At 46.8% G+C, this 24,000-nt stretch overlaps 1 protein-coding gene across 2 annotated transcripts in view; it reads left to right on the top strand.

Moving 5' to 3' along the window:
• LOC147125024 (ADP-ribosylation factor-like protein 13B) overlaps positions 1–23,244 on the top strand; it is a 63,031-nt gene extending 39,787 nt beyond the window's left edge. The window contains exons 9-10 of one of the 2 annotated variants that reach the window (XM_085996170.1): positions 12,758–12,871; positions 21,876–23,236. In XM_085996170.1, the coding sequence (XP_085852296.1) occupies positions 12,758–12,871; positions 21,876–21,931 (170 nt within the window). In that variant the 3' untranslated portion in view covers positions 21,932–23,236. Of the gene's footprint in view, positions 1–12,757; positions 12,872–21,875 lie in introns of both variants that reach the window. The other variant, XM_085996173.1, reaches the window with a different exon arrangement.
• Positions 23,245–24,000: the final 756 nt, after the last annotated feature.

The raw sequence follows: 24,000 nt of genomic DNA, 5'->3' as shown, positions 1-24,000 counted from the left end.
ACCTAATTGGGGCCTTGTTTTAATTTGCCTTTGACACAATTGACCACACCATCCTTGTCTAACGCCTCTCTTCCATTGGCCAGCTGGGTGGGACTGCCCTCACCTGGTTCCACTCTTATCTATCCAGTCATAGCCAGAGAATATCTTGCAATGACTTCTCTTCCCACCTGCACATCGTTACCTCTGGAGTCCCCCAAGAATCTATCCTTCGCCCCCTCCTTTTTCTCACCTACATGTTGCTCCTCGACGATATCATCTGAAGACATGTCGTCCAGTTCCACATGTACACTGACGACACCCAGCTCTACCTCACCACCACTCCTCTCAACCCCTCCAATGTCATCAGACTGCTTGTCCGAAATCCATTTCTGGATGAGCCACAATTTTTTCCAGTTAAACATTGGGAAGACCAAATCTATTGTCTCCTTCTCCCATCACAAACTCTGTTCCCATGCCACTGCTTTTCTTGATATATATTAATGACTTAGACTTGGGTGTTGTAAGCTTTTTATTTCGACCAGCATTAAATTGACAGCAAGACCAATTCTTTTGAAACGATTTGGAATAAGTTTATTAAACACATACACTCATGCACATCAAAACAATAGCCTACTGGTATTAATGGACTCTACTCAATTACAACTCATAAGGTAATGGGTTAGATTTACACAGACTGGTACTTCCCTGAGTCAAGCAATGCATGCAGCCTTTTTCCTCGCTTCTTGGTCTGGTCTGTAGAGGGAGGGCTTCTTGTTTTTCCGCGTGGTCATCCAGAGAGAGAGAGAGAGCAAGAGCCTTTGGGTTCCTTGTTTTATATCTTTTTAAGTCCATTGTCTCTAGTCTAAGTTGCTAAGACCCCAGGATTGGGTCTTAGTTTCATGGCAGTTCTTGATTGGCTTTCCTTTGAACATGTGTCTGTCTGCAGTGGCTGGTGCCATTTCTTGCTTAAGTTAATTGTTTGTTGACACCTTTTAATGGCTCTTGAGTTTCGATGGTGAGTTTCGATGGTGTCTCTGTGGGGGGGTTATCCTTTTATGCAGGTTTCCTTTGTTAAGTTTTGCGCCGTTGCCTTACCCAGGGGAGATCCATACACATCAAATTTATCTTTATTACATACATCTTATATTAATAGTCTCAAGTCCATCACACATACAAAACATATATTTTTATTCTTACAGTGTACAGGGCACAATTTCAAAATTTGCAGATGACACAAAACTTGAAAGTATAGTGAACAGTGAGGAGGAGAGTGATAGACTTCAGGAAGACAAACAGGCTGGTGAAATGGGCGGACACATGGCAAATGAAATTTAATGCAAAAAAGTGTGAATACATTTTGGTAGAAAGAATGAGGAGAGAGCATATAAACTAAAGGGTACAATTCTAAAGGGGGTGCAGGAACAGAGAGGCCTGGGGGTATATGTGTACAAATCGTTGAAGGTGGCAGTTTAAAAAAAAATATTTGTTCATGGGACGTGGGCATCGCTGGCAAGACCAGCATTTATTGCCCATCCCTAAAAAGTGGTTAAAAAAGCATACGGGATCCTGGGCTTTATAAATAGAGGCTTAGGGGGCAATTTTGCCAGCCCTGGGGAGGTGGGTATGGAGGCGGGACTGCCAGGAAAATGGCAGAATTTGGGGGCGGGTGCTCAACCGTTTTTCTTTAGGAAATATGCTTTGCACCCAGGAAATACATCATCTGTATAAAGTAGGATTGATTATGCATATCTGAGATGCCAGTATTGCTCAATGATGATGCAGGAGATTCCAGGAACATTGGCTAAAAGCAGCTTGGGTGTACAATGCTATTGCAGGGATTGATTTGTTGTGCTTACCTCAGGCCTCTTAATGGATGTTGAACAAAGTATCCCATATAGCAACAGAAAATTCTGGAAAAACTCAGCAGGCCAGGCAACATCCGTGGAGAGAAAATAGAGTCAACGTTTCGGGTCAAACCCTTTGTCAAGACTGGAAAGGCACAGGAAATGAAATAGATTGAAAGGCCAGGCTGGGAGAGAACAAAAGAGAAGTGAAGAGACGTTAAGAGGTATTCAAAACGAGACGAGATGGTGATAGGACTAGTGGAGACAAAAGACGGCTCTAGATTAGGTGTGAAATGTGCTGGCAGAATGGGAGACAGCTGCCATGTGGGAGAAAAAAAAGGGGGTGAAAGGGCCAAAACAAAGGTGTGGATAAAAAATAAGTAAAAATGTAATGGGGGCCGAGGTTATGATCTGAAATTGTTGAACTCGATATTGAGTCTGGAAGGTTGTAAAGTGCCTAACCCGGAATCAATATCGAGTTCAACAATTTCAGATCATAACCTCGGCCCCCATTACATTTTTACTTACTTTTTATCCACACCTTTGTTTTGGCCCTTTCCCCCCCCCTTTTTTTTTCTCTCCCACATGGCAGCTGTCTCCCATTCTGCCAGCGCATTTCACATCTAATCTAGAGCCGTCTTTTGTCTCCATTAGTCCTATCACCATCTCGTCTCGTTTTGAATACCTCTTAATGTCTCTTCACTTCTCTTTTGCCCTCTCCCAGCCTGGCCTTTTAATCTATTTCATTTCCTGTGCCTTTCCAGTCTTGACAAAGGGTTTGACCCGAAACGTTGACTCTATTTTCTCTCCACGGATGTTGCCTGGCCTGCTGAGTTTTTCCAGCATTTTCTGTTGTTATTTCGGATTTCCAGCATCCACAGTATTTTGTTATCGTGAAGTATCCCATAGTCCTGCTGAGGATATTCATTTATTGGGTGGTATGGTGGGATGGAAGGTTGGTCTGCATAGTGTGAAGAACTTGCATATCTCATAGGAGGTGAAAAATTCTCTCTGACTATATTCGATTCAGACTGATAGTGATTGATAAAGAAAGTTACGTTATTAATCATTGTTAAAATGCCACTTTGTTCCTTTAGGTTATAAGATTTCATTAGACCACTGTGTTAACATAAGTACTGTGTTCTATGTGAAAGATGAGGCTTACTGAGCACATGTATTCAAAAATATTTAATTTCCCTTTAAGATGCTTTTAATGTCCTTTATTTAATTATATATATGAAAATAGAGTTTGACTGGTGCAGTATTATACTCTGCAGTCTCAAATCTGTTAGTGTTGTGCAGAAATTAACCACCAGAGGGCAATTATCCACAGTGACTGAGATCACACGGAATCCTAAGGGGCGATTTTGCCAGCCCTGGGGAGGCGGGTATGGAGGTGGGACTGCTGGGAAAATGGCAGAATCTGTAGGCGGGTGCCCAACCCGCCTCCATGCCATCTTGCCAGGAGGCGGGTAGCCATCCTGCGCCGGGTCCCGTCTCCTTGGAGGCGGGAAGGGATTAAAGCCTATTGACTGCCTGTTAACAGGTAGTTCACAGGCAGAAAATAGGATTATCCCCTTTTTGCCCTCAGAAGTGCGGGCTTCCCGAAGGCTCCAAAACCCGCCAGCTCAGTGAGGCAAGTACTGGGTCTGTGGGGGTCGGGTGAAAAAGTGTGATGTGAAGGTAAGTGATGGGTGCAAGAGTGGAGAGGTGAGTATCTGAGGTAAGTGCAAAGTGTTAGTAAAAGTGTACATACCTTTGTTTCTCCCTGCAGGCTTCAGTCGGTGTGTATGTGGAGAGCCTTGGACCTCCGTGTTGCAGATGAGAGATGGCCGTTGCATAGAAACATAGAAGATAGGAGTAGGCCATTCGGCCCCTCGAGCCTGTTCCGCCATTTAATGAGATCATGGCTGATCATCCAAATTCAGTACCCTGTCCCTGCTTTCTCCCCATATCCCTTGATCCCTTTAGCCTTAAGAAATATATCTAACTCCTTCTTGAATATATTTAATGAATTGGCTTCAACTGCCTTCTGTGGTAGAGAATTCCACAGGTTCACCACTCTCTGGGTGAAGAAATTCCTCCTCATCTCAGTCCTAAATGGCTTTCCCCTTATCCTTAGACTCTGACCCCTGGTTCTGGACTCCCCCGCCATCGAGAACATCCTTCCTGCATCTAGTCTGTCTAGTCCTGTTAGAATTTTATATGTTTCAATGAGATCCCCTCTCATTCTTCTAAACTCTGGCGAATAGAAGCCCAATCGACCCAATCTCTCTTCATACGTCATTCCTGCCACCCCAGGTATTCGCCTGGTGAATCTTCACTGCACTCCCTCCATGGCAAGAACATCCTTCCTCAGATAAGGTGACCAAAATTGCACACAATACTCAAAGTGTGGTCTCACCAAGGCCCTGTACAACTGCAGCAAGACATCCTTGCTCCTATGCTCGAATCCTCTCGCTATGAAGCCCAACATACCATTTGCCTTGTTAACCGCCTGCTGCACCTGCAACTGCCATCTAATTTCTGTAAAAGAAAGAAGCTTGATCAGCAAACTACAAAGAATGTCACTGTTTGACAGCTTCACAGAGCTGTCAAATGATGACAATTCATCTGTCAAAAATTTTTGACAGATGAAACGTCATACGTTGACGTTCTCTGCAACCGTCTTTCCCTTAATTGGCCTGCTAAGCCCGCTGGGTGGACTTAACAATGTCAATCAAGGGAAAATAGTGTGGGTTGCCCACAAATTGATGGAGGCGGGACATCGACCCACCAAGCAGCAGTCCCGCCTCCAACGCGCCTCCATTAACAAAATCGCCCCCATAGAGTACAAAAGCAAGGAAGTTATGATGAACCTTTATAAAACACTGGTTCGGCCTCAACTGGAGTATTGTGTCCAATTCTGGTCACCGCACTTTAGGAAGGATGTGAAGGCCTTAGAGAGGGTGCAGAAAAGATTTACAAGAATGGTTCCAGGGATGAGTGACTTCAATTACATGGATAGACTGGAGAAGCTGGGGTTGTTCTTGTATTAGAGCCACCTGGTGGACTACTGATTTTTTATATAATAATAAAGCTATGTACAGTACAGTTCTTACCAGAAGCCATGTTGTGCTGTTGTATATATATGCTGTGTCTCAAGATATCACAGAATTGGTGATGAGGATGCGATTGCGGATTCCCTAGCTGAAATTTTTGTTGGAGGATAATCCTGCCAACTGATGGAGGGACTGTTAGAGGTAATTCATTTTGCAGAAAAACTTAAAAATCCAAGGTAAATTTTGAGCACACGTGGCTGAACTGTGAACATTGCCAGAGTCCAGGTGGCCACGCCTATGGGAATAATAGTGCGCTTGGGTGAGTTCCATCGTAACCGAGAGACTTTTGGGGTGTATATGGAGCGGCTAGAAATGTTTTTCACCACGAATAGTATTGTCAAAATCCCCGACGATGTAAACAGTAACTGGGCAGTTTTAGAAATGAAACGGGCTATTTTTTTGACTGAAGCAGACCCCGAGGTGTATGAAACCCTGAAAAATTTGCCAGTCAGTTTACTCTTCAAGGACACGGCATTGAAGGAGATCCTAACCAAGTTAGAACAGCACTACAGTTCTGAGCCCCTGGAAATTGCTGCAAGTTATTGTTTTGGAACACGTGATCAATTAAATGACGAGGGTATCAGCAAGTACATTGTAAATTTTAAAAAGCTGTTCATTCACTGTCATTGTGGAAACTTTCAGGACCAAGCTTTGCGTGACCGCTTTGTTTGTGGGTTGAAAAATGAACGTATCAGAAGTAAATTGTTAACAACCCCTAACTTGACTTTTGACTTAGCTATGTCGATGGATATGGCCAACCGATACTCCCGAGAGTTCCGTGCCATTTCAAGTCATTAGACAACCGAGGTGAATCGGCTGCAGGCTAAAAGTAAAAGGCAGTTGGGCCCCAAGGCCTCAGCAATTGGCCAAGGTAACAGTGCATTGAAGTTGTGCTATCAGTGCCTGGGACAACACATCACTCAAAGCTATCCATATGTAAAGGAGAGTGTTTCTACTGCAAGAAAACAGGGTATCTTGAGAAGGCATGCCAACAGAAGAGTAAACTGACTGGCAATGCTAGAAGTAGAAATCGCCAGACACTACATACCATTGAGGAGAAGCAGCAGGACGTGGAGTTTCTGGAGATTCACGTCATCAGGAACACGAAGGTATCTAACAGTGATTCACGAGGTATCATCATCCAAGTGGATGTCGCAGGAACCAGGATACCCATGGAAATCGGCACTGATGCATCCGTGAGCATAATACCGGAATCACTATATCGCGACAAGTTCCGTGATTATCGACTAGAGAAATCGAAGGTAGAGCTATGAGGCTACTCAGGAGAGCAAATCCCTGTAGTAGGAAGTGTCACCATACCAGTGAAATACAAGGATCAGTGTCAGAGCTTGCCTCTCAGTAGTGGCAGGAGACAAGCCTGCCTTGATAGGTAGAAATTGGTTGGGATCACTGAAGCTGGATTGGAATGAGATTTTTCATGTGGAAGCAAAATTTGCGTTGAAAGATGATGGGCTAAAAATTCGGTTTCGCCGCGCCAGGTCTTTAGTGCCCGAAATTTTGCGCTGGCCCGGATTCCCGTAGCGCCCGCCTGAAATTCAGTTGCGCCGGCCCAAGACGGAGGCGGGCGCTATTGCAGGGTTTGGCCGCCTCGTTTGGGGCGATGTATGTAAGTTTCAGGCGTCCAGCTGCCGCTGCGGCACCCGATGCGGTGCGGCAGGCTGGGGTACTGAAGGCCTCCTCCTTCTCTTAAGGAGGAGCTGCCTGCAGCCGTGAGTTCGGCGCGGGACTCCCCCGGCAAATGAGCCCGGCACCCCGGAGAAGTGCCGGGCTCGTGGGAGTCACACATCAATGCCGCGGGGGGGTGGTGCAGGAGTCCGGGGAGGGAGGCGCGGCCAGGCGGCCGCCGGGAAAGCGGCCGGCCGCCCCTCCACCTTTATGCGCCGGCCTTTCAGAGCTGCAAGGCACCGTTTTACAAACGCTGTTTGCGGCTGCCACGGGCGAGGCGGCCGCAACTGAATTTGGCCATCGGGCCGGAACAGCATTGCAACCGGGGCGCTGCGCACACCGATGATGTCATCGGTGCCGGCACAGCGCTACCGGCTAACGCCGATGTTAGGGTCCATTTGAATTTCGGGCGATAAAAAACTCCAGGCGCAAACCACTTTATAGCCAATAAGTGGGCGCAAACGCGACTGAATTTCTAGGCCGATGTCATCAAGCAGTATCCAAAGGTGTTCAGCAAAACGGGCAGTCTGATCCAAGACTTCAAGGCGAGTGTCTGAGTGCAGAAGGACGCAAGACCAGTTTACTGTAAGCTACGTCCTGTACCATATGCATTCAAGGAGAAAGCTGAGCAAGAACTCAAAAGACTAGAAACTGAGAACAATGGCCCAGAAATTCAGGTCCCCACGGGTGAGTGCCAATGGAAGTGCCGGTTTCGTGCATGCACTGCGCATGCGCAGGAAACTGGAACTTCTGTTCTCTTGAAAGAAGGGGTTCAGAGGTGGAACGCTTGCGCCAGAGAGGCAACGCGTGCGCATTGAACTTACGTTTTTTTTCCAGGTTTTTCCGGGAGGGTAAGTCTCCAGGAGTTACACATATAAAAAGCAGGCGCAAGGCTTGCTTTTAACAAGGTAAGTGGTGAATTAATTAAAATTAAAACATTTTTTCCACAGGTTTATTATTTTTAAATACTTTAAAGAAAGGTAAGTTTATTTTTAGCCCCGTTAGAAAATGAAATTTTTTTCAAAAATTTAAATTATTTTTTAAAATAGTTATTTTATATAATTTATAGTTATTTTAAAAAGTGATGTTTTTTAAAATTTATTTGAAGTTTTAGTGATGTTTTGGGTCTTATAGTATTTATGGTTTTGACAGCTCTTCCTGTCAATTTTATCAATGCTACCATTGGCTCTCCATGGCCCACGTGATCCCAGGGGACGCATCGAACTAACTGTGCCCCTGGGGTACGCAAGCACTGTGCGCCGGCAGTTGGAGCAGGCCCAGGATCGGAATCCCACGTGGGCCCACAGCTCAATGGCCGGCGCGCTAGGTAAGTGCAGGTCGGAGGCTTGTATCCGCGGGAAGCCTCTGACCCGAATTTCTGGGCCATTATTTCTAAGGTAGATCTGAGTAATTGGGCTACACCCATTGTTGTTGTACCTAAGTCAGATGGTAAGGTAAGGTTATGTGGTGATTATAAGGTAAACATAAACCAGGTTCTAGAGTGTAATCTACCCAATATGTTGCCAAATGTGGAAGATTTGTTCACAACGCTGACAGGTGGTCAGATCTTTTCAAAGATAGATCTAACAAACGCCTACCTACAACTTGAGTTAGATGAAGAGTCCAAGTCATGCTTGACTATAAATACTCACCGAGGCCTATATCAGTTCAATAGGCTACCATTTAGAGTGTCTTCTGCCCCTGACATATTCCAGGGGGTGATGAATCAAATTTTGCAAGGGATTGAAGGGGTAGTGTGTTATTTGGATGACATAGTCATTACAGCACCAAACAGGCCAATCCATGATGAGGTGTTGAATGAAGTGCGCAAACAGCTAGAGAAGCACAGAATACGAGTGACAGCTCACAAGTGAGAGTTGTTTCAAAACTCAATGGAGTACTTAGGGCATGGAGTAGACAAAGATGGTTTACATCCAACCAAGAGAAAGCTGGATGCAATCAGAAATTCACCTACTCCCAAGAATGTCTCTGAACTTCGATCATTTTTGTGTCTTGAATTATTACGGAAAGTTCCTCCCAAACTTGGCTACATTGTTACATCCACTGAATGAGCTGTTGAGAAAACAGGTCCCTTGGAAATGGTCAAAAGTATGCGACACAGCATTCAAAGAGTGTAAAAGCCAGTTAGTAGAAAGTACCATGTTAGTTCACTATGATGTATTTAAGGGGATCAAGCTAGCATGTGACGCCTCTCCGTATGGAGTTGGGGCAGTGATTTCTCATGTATTAGATAGTGGGGAGGAGAGACCAATTGCTTTTGCTTCTTGAACCCTCCGTGCCAGTGAGCGGAATTATGCACAGATTGAAAGGGAAACTTTGTCATTGATTTTTGGGGTCAAGAAGTTTCACAAATACTCGTTTGGTCATAAGTTTACCATAGTTACTGACCATAAGCCCCTGACAGCAATCCTCCATCCAATGTCCCCAGTTCCAACCCGTATACATATGACATTGAGGACAGTTGATCAGCTGATCACAGTCATACTGAAGCTATATCCAGGTTGCCATCCCCATCACAAGTTACACCCAATAAGGAGGAAATGTTCTATTTCTCATACATTGATGAGCTGCCAGTCACAGCTGAAGATATTGGTAGGGCAACCAAACGTCAAAGCTGTATGATTACATAGCAAATGGATGGCCAAACCAGGTATCAGAGGAAGATATCCATCCATACTTCGTTCGTAGGAATGAATTGTCAGTGGATAAAGATTGTATCATGTTGGGAGCAAGAGTGGTTATCTCAAATAGGTTCAGGTCTAAATTGTTCCGAGATCTTCATGACCAGCACTTGGGATGTGCTTGACCGAGAGCTTTACACACAGTTACTTATGGTGGCCAGGTTTAGATAAAGAGATAGAGTACATAGTCAGTCAGTGTACAACATGTCAATTGGTGAGCAAGAAACCACCATCAGTACCATTACAGCCATGGAAATGGCCTCCCAGAGTGTGGCAAAGGTTACATGTAGATTTTGCTGAGTTAGAAGGACAGCAATTGTTCATAGTGATAGATAGTCACTCAAAGTGGGTAGAGGTGTTTCCGGTGCGGATAATAACAACAAGCAAAACACTAGACAATTTGCGAAGATTGTTTTTTTCATACGGCCTCCCAGAAGAAATTGTGTCTGATAAGGGGCCGCTATTTTGTTAAGAAGAGTTCACATAGTTCATGAGCAGAAACGGTGTGAAACATACCAAAGTTCCACCATACCAACCTGCTTCAAATGATGCAGCAGAGTGCACAAATTGTTAAACGTGCCCTCATCAAGCAAATGTTGGATCCAAATCCAAAGAAATGTTAGTTGTCGTTGGACCACAAACTGGCAAATTTTTGATTACCTATTGGAATACTCCTCATACCACTACTGGTAGAAAACCAGCAGAGTTGTTTCTCCAATGACAGCCACGAACCGGGTTCTCGTTGTAAAGCCAAACTTGGCACAGTTCGTAGAAGAGAAACAATCAAGGCAGGAAGAGAGTCATGATGAAAGTAGAGTTAGAGAGAGGAGTGTGAAGTTGAACCAGAAGGTTAGAGTGAAGAACCATCACCATAAATGGTTAAAGTGGTTACCAGGAAGAGTAGTGAAGATATGTGGCCCTCGCACATAATTGGTCAAGATGTTTGATCATGGAAAGGTTAGGCGTGTTCACATTGATCATATCTTACCTACAGATGTGGAAGGAGTTGAAATCTGGGATGATTCAATTTATTCTGATGAGTCAGATAGTCTTGTTACAATTAGAGTACCAGTAGCAAATCCTACATCAGACGTACCAGAAACAAGTCCAAGACAAAGTCAGAATTTAAGTCTGAGCCCGAGTCAGGCAGACAAACAGTTTGAAAGTGTAGAGTCCAAATGTAGATCAAGTTCAGCCCTTGGAGAAAAATTATCCGCAGGCTCAGCCTAGAATGAGTCACAGTCCTACAACAAGATCTGAAAGTTCTGTTCAAGAAAGAAGGTATCTTCTTCGAAACAGAGAACCAGTGGTTAAGTTTAATCTGTAAATATGGAAAATAAGTTCATATCTTTTTTTGTTTTACAGAATTCTAGTGTAGAATTTGGAAACATAAAATGGGTTCCATTTGAGAAATGTATAACAAGAGCTGTGTATACCATGCAAGTCATGTACAATGATTATTTGCTAATATTAACTTCTTCAATAAGGAGGGAGATGTGTAATAGAGCCACCTGGTGGATTACTGATGTATATATAATAATAATAAAGCCATGTGCAGTACAGTTCCTACTGGAAGCCATGTTATGCTGTGTCTCAAGATATCACAGTTAAAGTCATGAGGGGTCTGGACAGAGTAGATAGAGAGAAACTGTTCCCATTGGCGGAAGGGTTGAGAACCAGAGGACACAGATTTAAGATGATTGGCAAAAGAACCAAAGGCGACATAAGAAAAACTTTTTTATGCAGCGAGTGGTTATGATCTGGAATGCACTGCCTGAAAGGGTGGTGGAGGCGGATTCAATCGTGGCTTTCAAAAGGGAATTGGATAAGTACCTGAAGGAAATTAATTTGCAGGGCTACGAAGAAAGGGCGGGGGAGTGGGGCTAGGTGAAGTGCTCTTGCAGAGTACTGGCACAGACTTGACAGACCGAATGGCCTCCTTCTGTGCTTTAACTATTCTATGATTCTATTGATTCCTTCCCTCTCCCTGACCACTGTTTCAGGCTGAGCCATACAGTTTGCAACCTCGGCGTCCTATTTGACCGTGAACTGAGCTTCCAACCCCATATCCTGTACATCACAAAGACCAGCTACTTCTACCTCAGTAACATCGCCCATCTCTGTCCCTGCCTCAGCTCATCTGCTGCTGAAACCCTCATCCATGCTTTTGTTACCTCCAGACTCAACTATTCCAATGCTGTCCTGGCTGGCCTCCCACTTTCTACCCTCCATAAAATTGAGTGCAGCCAAAACTCTGCTGCCCATATTTTACCTGACACCAAGTCCCGTTCACCTATCACCCATGTGTTCGCTGACCTACATTGGCTCCTGGTCCACCAATATCTTGATTTTAAAATTCTCATCCTCATTTCCAAATCCCTCAATGGCCTTGCCCTCTCCCTATCTCTATAGCCTCCTCCTCTCCGGGAACTCTGCGTTCCTCCAACTCTGGCCTCTTGTGCATCCTCCACTCCCTTCACCCCACCATTGGTGGCCATGCCTTCAGCTGTCTAGTCCCTAAGCTCTGGAATTCTCTCCTTAAACCTCACTGTTTCCGTCTCTTTCTCACACTTTAAGACCCTCCTTAAAACCTACCTCTTTGACCAAGCTTTTAGTCACCGGTCCCAATAGCTCCTTCTTTGGCTCGGTGTCAGATTTGTTCTGATTCCGCTCCTGTGAAGCATCTTGGGACGTTTTTCTACGTTTAAGGCGTTATATAAATGCAAGTTGTTGTTGAAATCAAATCATTAAAATGACCAGTCAATTAAAATAACTGGTTAGATGTAATGGCAGAACTGGAAGCAGGCAACAGATAGGTGCAGCATATTTCTGATGCACATCCTAGTGATCACTCTCATTGACTTTTAAGAGGTACCTATTCACTGTCGTCTTTCTAAATTTATTGAAGCCTTGTCCGTACGACGCCCTCAATTCTGTATGTTGTAAAAAAATTGTTTGAAAGCCAGTTCCTTTTCTTTATAAAGGTTCCTGCTTGCCATTTGTCCTCTATTTAAAATACAGTGTAGGGAGTGGGTGTGGATCAGCATAATAAATGAGAACTTATATAGACATTATAAATCAGAATACTTCTAGTTTAATAGCGTCAGCTAGTTCAAAGTCCATCCACACAAATCCCATAATTTACTCTTTGAGCTCCATCAGGGACTCATAACTAATTTATAACAAAGGAGGTTTGTTTATACTGTCACTGAGTTATGTGTCAGGGGTCCAAGATAACATCAGAGAGGGGGGATGCATTGTAAATTAAATTAGGTCCTGAAAGCTGAGGTTTGTTTGGAATTAACAGATGATGAGATCTAATTATTATGATGTTGTCTGACAGTGTTTGAAAGCCCGAGTAAACAACAGTCTGGATTGTTGCAATTTGGATTTAAGATCATGGTCAAATTTCATGATTTTGTTACTTTTAAAAAATCTGGTTTAGATTCTGAAACGAAAAACAAAAGGAAGAAATTGAAGAAGAAAAGCAAAAATCAAATCAATTCAGCTGATTCCGAACATGATTTTTCCAGAACTGTGGACTTAACTGCACCTCTGGGTAAGGACACAGCACACGTTCAGCACTCCAGCAGTTTGATTTAAATGGCTGATATATACATAGAATGAGATAGAATTACAAAGAATATACAACACAGAAACAGGCCATTCGGCCCAACCAGTCCATGCTGACATTTATGTCTTTTTCTTTTTTATGCTCCACTCGAGCCTCCTCCCGTCTTTCCTCATCTAACTCTATCAACACAACCCTCTATTCCCTTCTCCCTCATATGCTTGTCTAGCCTCCCCTTAAATGCATCTATACTATTCGCTTCAACCACTCCCTGTGGTAGTGAGTTCCACATTCTCCCCACTCTCTGGATAAAGAAGTTTCATCTGAATTCCCTATTGGATTTCTTGGTGACTATCTTATATTGATGGCTTCTAATTTTGCTCTTCCCAGAAGTGGAAACACTCTCTTTGTGTCTACTCTATCAAAAACTTTCATAATTTTAAAGACCTCTATTAGGTTACCCCTCAGCCTTCTCTTTTCAAGAGAAAAGAGACACAGCCTGGTCATCCTTTCCTAATAGGTATAACATCACATTTTTGGTATCATTCTTGTGCATCTTTTTTGCACCCTCTCCAGTGCCTCTATTAGGTCACCCTTCACCCTTATCTTTTCAAGAGAATAGAGACCCAGAGATGAGCAGGACAAGGTGAATCAAGCATGTCTGTTGGAACTCTAGTCATACTAGTTAGGTCTGCTGGGACTTAAGAGCTTTGTTAGTGGCTTAGTGGAAATGAGTCAAATCAACCAAGAAATCCCCAAGTTCATTCTCCAGTCTTTCCTGGAGTTAGCTGATCTCAGGCAAAGTAGGGGTCATGGTGCTATAACTTACCTTAGCTCCCCTGGGCTAAGGAGTAAAATAGTCAGCCACAGTTCCTGCTCCTGATCACTATCTTGTGACTCTTGCTGAACAATGAATGTGCAGGGACTTTAGGTGAGGAGAGGATCAGGCTCATCTGTGAAGCTGTCCATGGTTGAATAGCTTGCTGGCACTAAGTCTAGATCTGCACAGGGGTGCTTGATACTTTGGTGGGGTTCCATAGTGCTACCAGCCAACACCTTTGAGGGAAAGAAAAGATTTCCTGGAATAGACAATTTAAGAAAAATATTAGAAGTACAGGTAGACTACCCTTTATCCGAACTTCCGAAAACCGAAACCCTCTAAAAACCGAAGGTTTTTTCATTCAGCGTAAGTCATGCGCACGACATGACCAGAGTGGCACATGACTTACGCTGAGCAGGGCAGAGGGTCACTGAGTTCCCTCCTGGGTAGGAGATTGCAGGCCGAGCCGGGCAGTGTGAAGGAGGTATACCGGGAGAGTGAACCCAACAATACAGCGGCCCGTCCGATAGCTGCAGCGGCCTGTCCGATATTCTTTTCTCCCCCCTGACCCCCCGCCGACCCCCACCCTTTCGGATAAGGGATAGTGTATCCTTTATCCGCACTTCCGAAAACCGAAATCCTCTGAAAACCGAAAGTGTTTTCGTTCAGCGTAAGTCGTGCGCATGACCCTGACCCCCGCCGACCCCCCCCGCCGACCCCCCCGCCGACCCCGACCCCCGCCGACCCCCACCCCCGACCCCCCCGCCGACCCCCACCCCTGCCGACCCCCACCCCCGACCCCCCGCCAACCCCCCCGCCGACCCCCACCCCCCGCCGACCCCCACCCCCGACAAATTTCCCAGTCTTATAAAATACCTTCCGAAATCCAAAATTTTCCGAAAACCGAAACACGGCTGGTCCCGAGGTTTTCGGATAAAGGATAGTCTACCTGTACTATAAACATATCTCAGATCTGGATTTTAGCGCTTCATCATCAGTAGTGTGAACTGATACATCAGAAATGACTGAGTCTAGTCCTGAAGACTGGAGAAGTGGGAAGTAATGCATACCAACTGACAGTTCAAGTGGCAGCTGTACCCTACATGAAATGAGTTGGGCAGGTTCCGCCCAATGGATTTAAGCCCAGACCACAAAGCTGCCCCTAATTAACATTACATTACATTAGCAATTTCATTCCGAGGAGCCATAAATATGGCTGGTGTAGAAATGGAAATATTCATACTGGTACAACAGAGGTGTTCTTGCAGATGGGACTTGGGCGCATTATTAGGAAGAATAGGAACTTTGCTTGAATTCACCCTGCGGTATATCTGACCTGGAAGTGTTTGATGTTGACACCAGGTGGCAAAAGTGTGAAAGTATTTCAGCATCTCTCTCCTAATGAACAAAAGCTTTTATCAAAGCATTTTAAAGAACTGTAAAGAAAAAAATGCAGATGGTTTTCAGTTGGGGCTCTGAGCTATTTAAAGGGACGATAAATCTTGTAAGACAGGGTGAGCAATGTAACATTGAGCTGATTGGTGGATATCCAACATGGCAGCTGTGATTTATCTCTCAACTTTTTTTAGATGAATTTCGAGGATTTGTTTTAGAAACTGTTTCAGACAGTCAGCCGAGCTCCGTGGGCATCACTCTGCTGGATAACAGGAGTCCTGTTCTCTCTTGCAACATTATAATTAAATAGCTTTGGCTCCTGCCACAAACCTCATACCCTTGCCCTCAATTCTATCCCACTCCCTGGCCACAGTCTCAGGCTGAACCAGACTTTTTGCAATCTCAGCATTCTGGTCGACTTTGTGCTGATTTTCTGACCCCATATCTTCGCCATCACAAAGATTGGCTACTTCCATTACTATAACATCGCCTGCCTCTGCCCCTGCCTCAGTCCATCTGCCACTGAAACCCTCGTTCTTGTCTTTGTCACCTCCAGACTCAATTACTCCAATGCTTTCCTGGAGGGTCTCACATCCTCCATCTCATTCCAAAACTCTCTTGCTTGTATCCTATCCCACACCGAGTCCTACTCACCCAACATCCCCATCCTCGCTGACTTACATTGGTTCCCAGACCCCCAATGTCAAAAAATTAAAATTCTCATCCTCGAGTTTAACTCACTCTATGGCCTCACCCCTCCCTATTTCTGTAACCTCCTCCAGCCCTACAACCAGCCACCTGATCTCTTCGTTCCTCTGACTCCACCCTCTTATGCACCCCCCCTCCCTTTGCCCCATTGACATGTGTCCCTTTAGCCTCCTATGCTCAAATGTCTGGAATTCCCTCACAAAACATCCCTGCCTCTCCACCTCTCTCTTCTCCTTAAAGACTCTCCTTAAAACCTACCTCTTTGATCAAGCTTTTTGTCACCCTCCTAATCTCCTTATACCTCTGAAGTGCCTTGATAGTTTTTACTATGTTAAAGGGTGCTTGATAAATGCAAATTGCTGTTGATGATGATGATATGGTCTTATTAATTGGTTGCAAAGAAAACTGATAGCAATTGCAAACCGTTTGTAACCTGAACAGTACTTTGCCTTCATAACAAGATTCACTGCATTTCAAAAGTAGTTCACTGTCTGAAATGTTTTGAGATGTTCTATAAATCCAAGTATTTTAGTTTTGTTTATTTTCAGCATCAATGAGATAATCAATAGAACAGACTGACAGAACCTGCTAACACAAGTAGTCTATTTTACTGGCAGTAAATTGTGAATAAGCCTACAATATGATGTTTCAATACATTGCTGGATTTTAACTGCCAGCGGGCTACCAGCAGGCGAGTTAATTTCTCACCCACCTGCGGCAGAATGAGACCCAGCCGATTTTAACAGCTAATTTAAATCCTGCTGGTTCACTTCCCACCTGCTTTTAGCGGGAAGTCAGCGAGAAGGGGCATAAAATCGTGTGGCCCAGAGTCCGCCTGCCGACGTGAGGTGGGAGCCGGAACTGGGTCTGAGGGCGTCTCACAGGCACCTAATGTTCAGGAAGGGAGGAGGAGTCCAGGCTTGGGGGGGCCTAAGCTATCCTTGTGGGGACCAGAGGAGCTCCTGCCCTTCCTGGCCCCACAAAAGGAAAGGAAAACACTTAGGCCTAGAAATTCGGTTGGTTGCGCCAGCCGGTAGCGCCTTAGGAGGAGTAGATGTCGGGCGCTAGGCGGCTAGCGGCCGGGCGCAGCGCGATCTGCGCCTCGCCCCAACTTCACTCAAGATTTAGCGGCGGCGCAGAGTCTTTGCACGCGCTCAGCTGCGCGCGCAGATCATGACGTCATTTCCTCATGCAACGCCCTTTGTGCGCCCCATACCGGAAATTCAGTCGCGACGCCCCATTGTGCGCCTGGCGCCCCTAGCGACTGTTAGAGTGGAACGGTGCTCAGTCGATGCGGGGCGCGGGGGGCGCAAATTAAAGGGCACTCCTCCTGCAGTATAAAAGGCTGCCATTTCGCAGCACTCCTTCTTGAGAGACGGATCTTTGCAGAGAGACCAAGGTAGAGAGCGTTCTGCTTTGGCCCAACACTCGGACAGGTACTTGTGGCTTCAGGCCACAGCTTTCCACTTGTCTTTGCCTTCATTGACATCTCATTGTTTGCCAGCATATTATGGGGGCTGCAATGGGTGTAAACGCTGGCTTTCTCAATTACATCCAAAGGGCTCACAGACGCCGTGAGAGAATGGCAGCCCTGGCTAGGCGGAGAGGGGGCAACAGGCGTCGGGAAAGGAGGCCTTACCCACCCAGGGTATACCGCCAGCAGTTCTCCTATCTCAACATGTCTGACGAGCAGTGTGTTCGGAGGCTGCGATTCCGAAGGGAGGTGGTCACAGAGATCTGCCACCTGCTTGGCGGTGATCTGCAGCCACAGCTGAGGAGCAGGACGTCTCTGTCGGTGGCAGTGAAGGTGACGGTGGCTCTCAACTTCTATGCCACCGGCTCCTTCCAATCCGCTACTGGGGACATTTCCAACATCTCCCAGTTCGCCGTGCATTGCTGCATCCGCCAGGTGACCAATGCCCTTTTCAAAAGGAGACGTCAGTTCATCTGCTTCTCCATGGCCCTTGCCAAGCAGCAACAGCGTGCAATGGGCTTTGCAGCATTCGCGGGCTTCCCCATGGTGCAGGGCGCCATTGACTGCACGCATGTGGCTTTGCGGGCACCTCTGGAGAATGCCGAGGATTACCGCAACCGGAAGGGCTACCCTTCGCTGAACGTCCAGCTGGTGTGTGACCACAGGCAGCTCATCCTAGCTGTCAATGCCCGCTTTCCAGGCAGCAGCCACGATGCCTTCATCCTGCGACAGACTTCTGTGGCAGACATGTTCCAGGCCCAGCCTCACCCACGAGGATGGCTTATCGGGGACAAAGGCTATCCTTTGTGTACCTGGCTGATGACCCCGCTCCGTGCGCCCAGCACCCCTGCTGAAGAGGGATACAACGATAGCCATCAAGCGACCAGGAACATCATCGAACAAACAATCGGCGTCCTGAAGCAACGGTTCCGCTGTCTGGATCGTTCCGGTGGAGCCCTACAATATTCGCCGGAGCGAGTCTCCCATTTCGTGGTCGTTTGCTGCATGCTGCACAACCTGGCTATCCGCAGGACTCAGCCACTGCCACCAGAGATTGGAGGACCACCTGAGGAGGAGGAGGAGGAGGAGGATGACCAGCACAGGAGGGAGGCAGAAAGTGCAAGGGCCGCCCGTCGCCGGCTTATTGAACGTCGGTTCTAGGCCCCCTCTCAGGGAATGGCTTGTGCCAATGTCAGCAGATGAATGTAGCCACTCCACAAGCCCTCAGCCGAGCAGGGCAACCAGGACTTAACCAAAAAACCATGCACAGTGCAATTTAACAACAATAATTTATTGCAAACCTCTGCCCTTCCCACATTACATCCTCATGTGGCGAAGCCCCCTCCAAAAACACAGAACTACCAGTCTCGGCCTTACAAAAAGAAAGAAAGACACCAGTCTCGGCCTTACAAAAACACAACTGCACCAGTCTCGGCCTTACAAAAGCACAACTGCACCAGTCTCGGCCTTACAAAAAGAAAGAAAGACACCAGTCTCGGCCTTACAAAAACACAACTGCACCAATCTCGGCCTTACAAAAAGCACCAGGCATTTGTGCATACCTTCTACTTTTTGCCCTGCGAGGGCGATGCCTTTCGCATCCTTGCCTGGCCGCTGCCCGCCCTGCAGCTCCTCCTCAATGGGAGCCCAGTGGCTGCAGCAAGGCTGGGGGAAGGCTGCTGAGGGGCAGATGGTGAGACGGCAGATGCCCTTGGGGGTCGGCCTGCACCAGCTCTGGCCTTGGAGTGGCCGGTTGCTGACTGCTCCAACTCTGGCTGGGCGGCAGCAGTCTGTCCAGCGGCTCGTGGCAGCTGCAATGGCGGAGTGGCAGTGTCGGCTGCAGGAATGGTGCCAACCTGGCAGATCGCAGGTGCTCGCTGGTCGCCTGACACATTGGCACTCGCACGGGCCAGCACTGCAGCATGCGCAGCAAACAGCTGAAGAACAGACTGCTGGGCTGCTGCTGCGCGGCGAGTGCCCTGGCGATGCCTGGCTGATCCAGCGAGGGTGGCAGCAGTTAGTGCCCGTGTGGCCCTGGTCTGTGTCCGCATGACAACAGCCAGTGAATGGATGGCACGACTGAGCACTTGGCTCGACGCCGCCTGTGCTGCCGCGAAGTCCTGTAGACTCCTGGCCTGTGCTGCACTGAATTGATCCAGACTCCTGGCCTGTGCTGCTCCAAATTGCTGCACACTCCTTGACAAAGACTCAATGGAGTCAGGCATCCTTGCCACTGCAGCCATGAGCTCATTGTGCCTGCGCTCAGCCTGGACGGCCATTTCCTCCAGGAGCCGCACCTCCTCTGCGCTGACCGTCGCAGGACTGGAGGCCGCACTCACCCTCTGGGGAGAAGTCCGCCGAGCTTCCCCACCCCTCCCGCATTGCTGCAGGCCGCTGGGCCCCGGAGCTTCACTCTCCTCCGACCCTTCCCCCCGGCTCCCCTCCAGGGAAGACGTGTCCCCTACATCGCCATGGGCTGGCGCGGCTGAGGGTGGCACTGATGGGCCGGCTTCCTCTTCCTCCTCGTATTCCGAAGCGCTGACAGTGGCAGCTTGAGGGCCCGCCTCCTCACCTGGCGATTCACCATCTGAAAGCAGGAAGGCACAAGAGTAGCTTTAGAGTGAGGACAGGGCGGCAGCGAGGGAGGCACGAGTGGTGCCATTCACTGCATTGGTCGGACAGTGGCAAAGGATGCTGATCTGAGGCACAAGTGTAACGAGAGAGGTCAAAAAGGTGATGCCCTTACCATTGGTGCCCAGAACAGGGTCGGCATCTCCACTGGTGACGGGGCCAATCAGCCGGCCTGCCATAATGCGCTCCACACGCTGGTCGAGGTCGGAGAGCTCTTTGACGTCAGGACGGCCTCCCCCGGTCTCAGTTCGTTTCCGCCGGTTGTGCGCCACCTTGGCCTGCAAGAGAAAGGGCGGCCTCTAAGTACAGTGTGAAGCCCTGATCCTGTCTGCAATGCCTCCCATGGTCGAATAGCTTGTACAGTGTGAAGCCCTGATCTTGTCTGCAATGCCTCCCATGGTCGAATAGCTTGTACAGTGTGTAAAGTGCTGAATGTGCAAGTGATTTTCATGCCAGTCCCATAGCTGCTGGATGAGGGCTGGCCATTAGGGCTTTCAGGTCCCTTTGCCCATAAAGTGAGGTGCACATGCAGGGATGAGGAGGACACTGGAAAGGGTACTCACCCTGACAACCCGAGTGAGGTCGTTGAACTTCTTCCGGCATTGCACAGGAGTCCTGGCAACCACGCTGTTGGAAGACACCCTGTTTGAGACCTCCCTCCAGGCTTTCCGGTAGGCGCTGGGCAGCGGCCTCTTGCCACCTTCTGGGAACAGAACATGGCGCCTGCGCTCCACTCCGCCAACCAGCAGCCTCAGGTCACCGTCGCTGAAGCGCTGCGCTCTCTCCCTGGCCTTCTCCATAGCCCTGGGCGTTGTGCAGGTGAAGCTGAAGTGGTCAGGCCTAGGTTGAGGGCTGCAGTGTGCAGGCCGTGGCAGGCAAACAAATCCACCCTCCCCCTTTAAGAGCTGACCGGCGCCAGAGTGTCTGCCGTCAATCAGCAACTCGCCGCACCTGCGCTGCGCCCGGCCTCGGGGGTATGGCTCAGCACCACCGGCTTAGCGCCTAAAGATAGTCGTGCATCGCCTGTTTTAGCGCAGCAGCAACCTCTTGGGGCGATGCGACTGAATATCGGCGAAGGGGGCGCGACTTTGCGCCGGGCGTAAACTTTAGCGGCCGCCTGACTTTACCGCCCCAAAAGTGGCTATACTGAATTTCTAGGCCTTACTGTTTTCAGATCATGATACTGAAACTGATCATGAGCAGCAACCATGATCAATTTCCATCCTCCCACCCTCTAACTCATGTACACAGAGGCCAATTGTAGCACTGGCTGGCATCAGTTAACTCAGTATAGACCAGGAGTTGCACCTGGGATCTAATTGACCTGCATGGCTAACCTACTCTCCAAATATATTAACTGAGCCATCTGGGGAACCTGTAGTAACCTGTAGCCCTACACACAACAAAGCTCCTATCAGTTGGGATGGATTCAATATTAGGTTCCAGAGATGAAAGGATGGTTCCGTAACCCACTGCAGCCATTAATCCTCTGAGTATAAATATTTTAGACAACAGAGAAACTCCTAGTTCACTGGTGTTGAAAATGGTGATGTCACACTGCTGCAGCAGACAGTGATTTGGTTAAGATATGTTACATCAGAGTAGGGAGGAGCTTTGCCCTGCTTCTAAATCTTTCTGTGCCTGGCTTACAACTATTTGACGCAACAGTGCAGAAAGAGCTGATCCTGATCTGAGAGTGCTTGATGCTGGTATTGGTGCCCACTCTCACCCTCGTGGACATAAACATTACCACCACTTCAAACAATATAACTGCATCTAATTTAGGGAAGAAGCTGAAAGGTTGTTAGAAAAGGAGCTATTCATAGTTTTTTTTAAAACAAGTATACATTGAAACCCTGTGTAAATTTCAATTTTAACTGCTAACTAATCGAAGGATACATAAGATTCCATTTCAAGCACTTTAGATTCATCTAATCATTTTGTTTCCTTTTTATACCTTTTAGATCTCTACAGAAAAGCACTCCTTGCATTAAAGACCAGACCACGAGCTAACAACTAGGCAATTTGTTCAATTAAACAGCAAGGATGAGTATCCCAATGAACCGGGTTCTTTACTAGCTGGATAATATTCACACTGGAGAAAGTGGACAATTGTTACTGTCATTTGAAGCCCATGCTTTCTTGAACTATGTCCATCTTTGGAGATGGTTAGGTAGAAATGAAGCCCTTCAGTCAATGCATTAAACTATCTTCTCTGTAGGATCTCAAGAAAATATTGACAAATCATGCAAATTAGTAATCAGGAACTGTGACAAATTAGTTTTTTCATGATGTCATCAGATGCTGCAGGAGACCTGAGACCCTGGATGCCACCCACATCAGATAGTGATCCAATCTCACTCCACAGGCTCAGTTTCTTCCCATTATGTACAACGCTATACTGTCTTTTCCATTTTATGTTGCCACATTCATTTCTTTCTCTTCATCTATTGTATTTTGTATTCTTTGATGCTTGCTTAATGTGTTTAAAGGGAAAAATATTGACCTGTTGCATAATTTTTAATGTTATAAAGAGAGGTACCTAAATATCTACTGGTGTCTCTCAGTCTTTCCTTATTCTAGAGTTTCATGGTCAGAAGAAGTCTGGAGCAGCCATGGAGGAACATAGGAACAGAAGTAGAGTAGGCCATTCAGCCCCTTGAGCCTGCCCACCATTCAATGAGATAATGGCTGATCTGTATCTTAACTCCATCCATCTGCCTTGGCTCCATATCCTTTTATAACCTTATCTAGCAAAAACCTATTGATCTCAGATTTTAAATTATTAATTGAGCTAACATCTACTGCATTTTGTGGGAGAGAGTTCCACACTTCTATCACCCTTTACATGAAGAAGTGTTTCCTAACTTCTCTCCTGAATGGCCTGGCTCTGATTTTAGGGTGATGTCCCCTTTTCCTAGACTCCCCCCACCAGCGGAAAAAGTTTCTCTCTATCTACCCTATCAATTCCTTTCAAAATTCTAAAAACCTCAATCAAATCACCCCTTAACCTTTTATATTCCAGAGAATACAAACTTAGTTTATGTAATATCTCCTAACCTAACCCTTGGAGCCCTGGTGATATTCTGGTGAATCTGTGCTGCACTCCTTCCAAGGCCAATATATCCTTTCTAAGGCGCGGTACCCAGAACTGTACACAGTACTTCAGATGTGATCTAACCAGGGCTTTGTATAGCTGTAGCAAATTGTCCTCCCTTTTATATTCTAGCCCTTTAATAATAAAGGCTCACAGTCCATTAGATTTTTGATTATTTTTTGTACCTGGGTACTACATTTTAATGATCTGTGTGCATGGACCCCTCAATCTCTTTGGACCTCCACTGTTCCTAGATTTTCACCATTTAATATTACTCGGATCTGTCCTTTTTTGGTCCAAAATGGATGACCTCACACTTGCCTGTGTTGAAATCCATCTGTCACAGTTTCGCCCACTCACTTAATCTATTAATGTCTCTTTGTAATTTTATGCTGCCATCTACACTACTTAGTGATGTGATGAAAAACCTGTCCAATGGCATGAATTGAGATTGCTGCCAACATATTTCGGGTCAATTTCAGAAGACTTTTGTTCCCATTTCCATTTGGCCCAGCACCACCCGATTGTTATGCCAACTACTATCCAAAGGGAAAAGCAGGAGTCATATCTAAAACCTAAAGGGGGAGAAATTCGGTATCGCCCAGTTTAGGGTGCAATTATCGGCCGGGCGCAAAGTTTAGTGCCTGGTGCTAATTATCGCCTCCGACTGCAAACTTGGCTTCTATCGCCCCTGGAGGTGATTAGAGCGCTAAACCAGGTGCTGCACACCTGTCTTAAGGCGCAAAGGCCGAGGAGCGAGGCGTTAACTCAGAGCACGGGCGCAGCTCAGGTGATGTCAGTTAGCGATGGAACACAGACACACTGGCGCCGGCCAGTTCTTAAAGGGGAGGGTCGATCTTGCTCTCCAGCCACACCCTGCTCATTGGAGCCTTGAATCTCGGCCTGGATAGACCAGTGACTACATTTTCCAGCCAAGGATTATGCAGAGGGTGAGAGAACAAGCTCAGCGCTTCAGCGATTGGGCCTTGGAG

Source organism: Somniosus microcephalus, chromosome 1 (assembly GCF_052327205.1).
Source record: "Somniosus microcephalus isolate GS21.2 chromosome 1, FLI_Smic_1.0, whole genome shotgun sequence".
Classification (NCBI taxonomy): domain Eukaryota; kingdom Metazoa; phylum Chordata; class Chondrichthyes; order Squaliformes; family Somniosidae; genus Somniosus; species Somniosus microcephalus.
This window is presented reverse-complemented; position numbering and strand designations above follow the sequence as displayed.